We start from the raw sequence: 2088 nt of genomic DNA on the forward strand, positions 1-2088 counted from the left end.
ATTCCATGGACAAGAGGAGCATGATGGGCTACAGTCCATGGGGTCACAAAGAGTCAGACACAACTGAGTGACTAACAATTTCGCTTTGACATATTACTGATATATTTTGATATAATAATATAGATAATATATAAACCTAGAGCTAGCAGTTTAAGTGGGTTCTAGAAACTAGTTCTAATTTCTATTTAGTGTTCTTTACACTATAGCATATCATACTGTGCAATGGCCTTGGTGTTAATTGACTCACTTTATCAGTGTGGTGGTGAAGAGTGTAATTTTTTCCCCATATCACTTGTTTCTTGGAATTATTCCTAATGCCATGAACTCTCTATGCCCAGAACCCTTTTCAGGGAACTCTTCACATCCTTATTTCTTAGACAATAAATGAACTAATTGAGAGTAGGAATTACCAGGGTGTACAGGACAACAGCACCCAGCTCCCCAGATGCATGAGAAGCTGACGGGGACTTCAGGTAGGTGGCAAAGACTGAGCTGTAGAAGAGGATGACCATAGAGAGGTGGGAGGTGCATGTGGCCAGGGCTTTCTTTTTGCCCTGTGCTGATGGGACCCGAGCTACAGCAAGGAAAATATGAACATAAGAGCTTATGATGCAGAGGAGAGGGCTGATTCCTAAGAGTCCTGTCAGAACCATCATCAGGTCCTTAGTGAGGTGTGTATCAGAGCAGGAAAGTCTAAAGAGTGGTCCAAAATTACAGAAAAAGTGGGGAATTTTGAGATTAGTATAGAGTGACAGTCGGGTTAGCATCAAGGTTTGGATCAAAGAGTCAGAATGGGCCACTTCCCATGACCCACCCACCAGCAGCCCACATCTGCAAGGAATCATTAGGAGTGGATAGTGCAGAGGATGGCAGATGGCAGCATAGTGGTCAATAGCCATGGCAGTCAATAACAGATTGTCCATATTAGCAAAAAGTGCAAAGAAATTTAATTGGGCCAGACACTCAGAGAAGGAGATCGATCTGCTGCTGGTCCACAGAGCCTCCAGCATTCTGGGGGCTGTGGTGGTAGTGAAGCAGAGGTCGACCAGGGAGAGCTGGCTGAGGAAGAAGTACATGGGGGTGTGGAGGTGGAGGTCAGCTCCGATAGCCAGCAGCAGTAACACATTTCTTGAGAGACTCAGCAAGTAGAGGGCCAGGAGGAGACTAAAGAGGAGCTGCATTTTGTCTGGGTCACTGGAGAGCCCTGAGAGGACAAAGTCAGGGTTCTTGCTGCAGTTCATTTCAGGTCTTGATGGGCTACAAGAAAAGAATCAGCATGAAGAGGATTCACTACAGTTAGCTAGAACCTTGGATCCTTTCTCTTGGCAATGGGTTTTACTTATACCACCAATGTGAGGAATGGATAAACAACTAAAATAGCAATGGGGAGGACAAGGGTTGTACCTCACAAAAGATGGTCAAATTAAGGAGACATCAAGGTAAGAGAATGAAAGAAACAACAGAGACTTCCTGGAGTTATGAAAGCATAAACGAGTTTTCTTAATAAAATTTTGTGTGATTGGTATTTAACTACTTGCTTGTGAATCTGTTTTCTTCTCAAGACTATGAGTCTTTCGAGGCAGAGGTGACATTTCAGCACTTAGCTCAGTGCCTGGCACATAGAAGGGGCTCAATAAATACTCCCACCAACCTTCTCAGTGACTATTCTAGTTCAAGGTTTATGATTGGCTGGAGAACTGTTATCTCGTAACTATTGAACATGGATCTTGCCCTATCCAATACATTCTCCATACTCTGGTCAGTGTGATCTTTAAAGAAAAAAAAAATCTCATCATGTCACTTCTTTATTTAAAAATTGGTCTCTACCCATGGAATTCTGCCCAATAATATGTGGCAGCCTGGATGGGATGAGAGTTTGGGGGAGAATGGACACAAGTGTATGTATGGCTGAGTCTGTTTACTGTTCACCTAAAACTATTACAATATTGTTAATTGGCTATAGTCCGATATAAAATAAAAAGTTGAAAAAAGAAAATGAAGAAAATAAAATAGATAAGCAACAAGGATATATTATGTAGCACAAAGAATTACAGCCATTATCGTGTAATAACTTTTAAGGAAGCATAA

General features: G+C 41.9%; 1 protein-coding gene across 1 annotated transcript; it reads right to left on the reverse strand.

Moving 5' to 3' along the window:
* Positions 1–389: 389 nt before the first annotated feature.
* LOC110133346 (olfactory receptor 1f45-like) lies at positions 390–1241 on the reverse strand. Its single transcript, XM_020887189.2, has one exon. The coding sequence runs from the start codon at positions 1239–1241 to the stop codon at positions 390–392; it is 852 nt and encodes a 283-aa protein (XP_020742848.2).
* Between the last annotated feature and the right edge of the window lie 847 nt (positions 1242–2088).

This window comes from Odocoileus virginianus, chromosome 27 (genome assembly GCF_023699985.2).
Source record: "Odocoileus virginianus isolate 20LAN1187 ecotype Illinois chromosome 27, Ovbor_1.2, whole genome shotgun sequence".
NCBI lineage: Eukaryota > Metazoa > Chordata > Mammalia > Artiodactyla > Cervidae > Odocoileus > Odocoileus virginianus.

What these genes read in the sequence shown, in the direction of transcription:
- LOC110133346 (XM_020887189.2), bottom strand. Translation starts at nt 1,241, where the DNA reads ATGAACTGCAGCAAGAACCCTGACTTTGTCCTCTCAGGGCTCTCCAGT.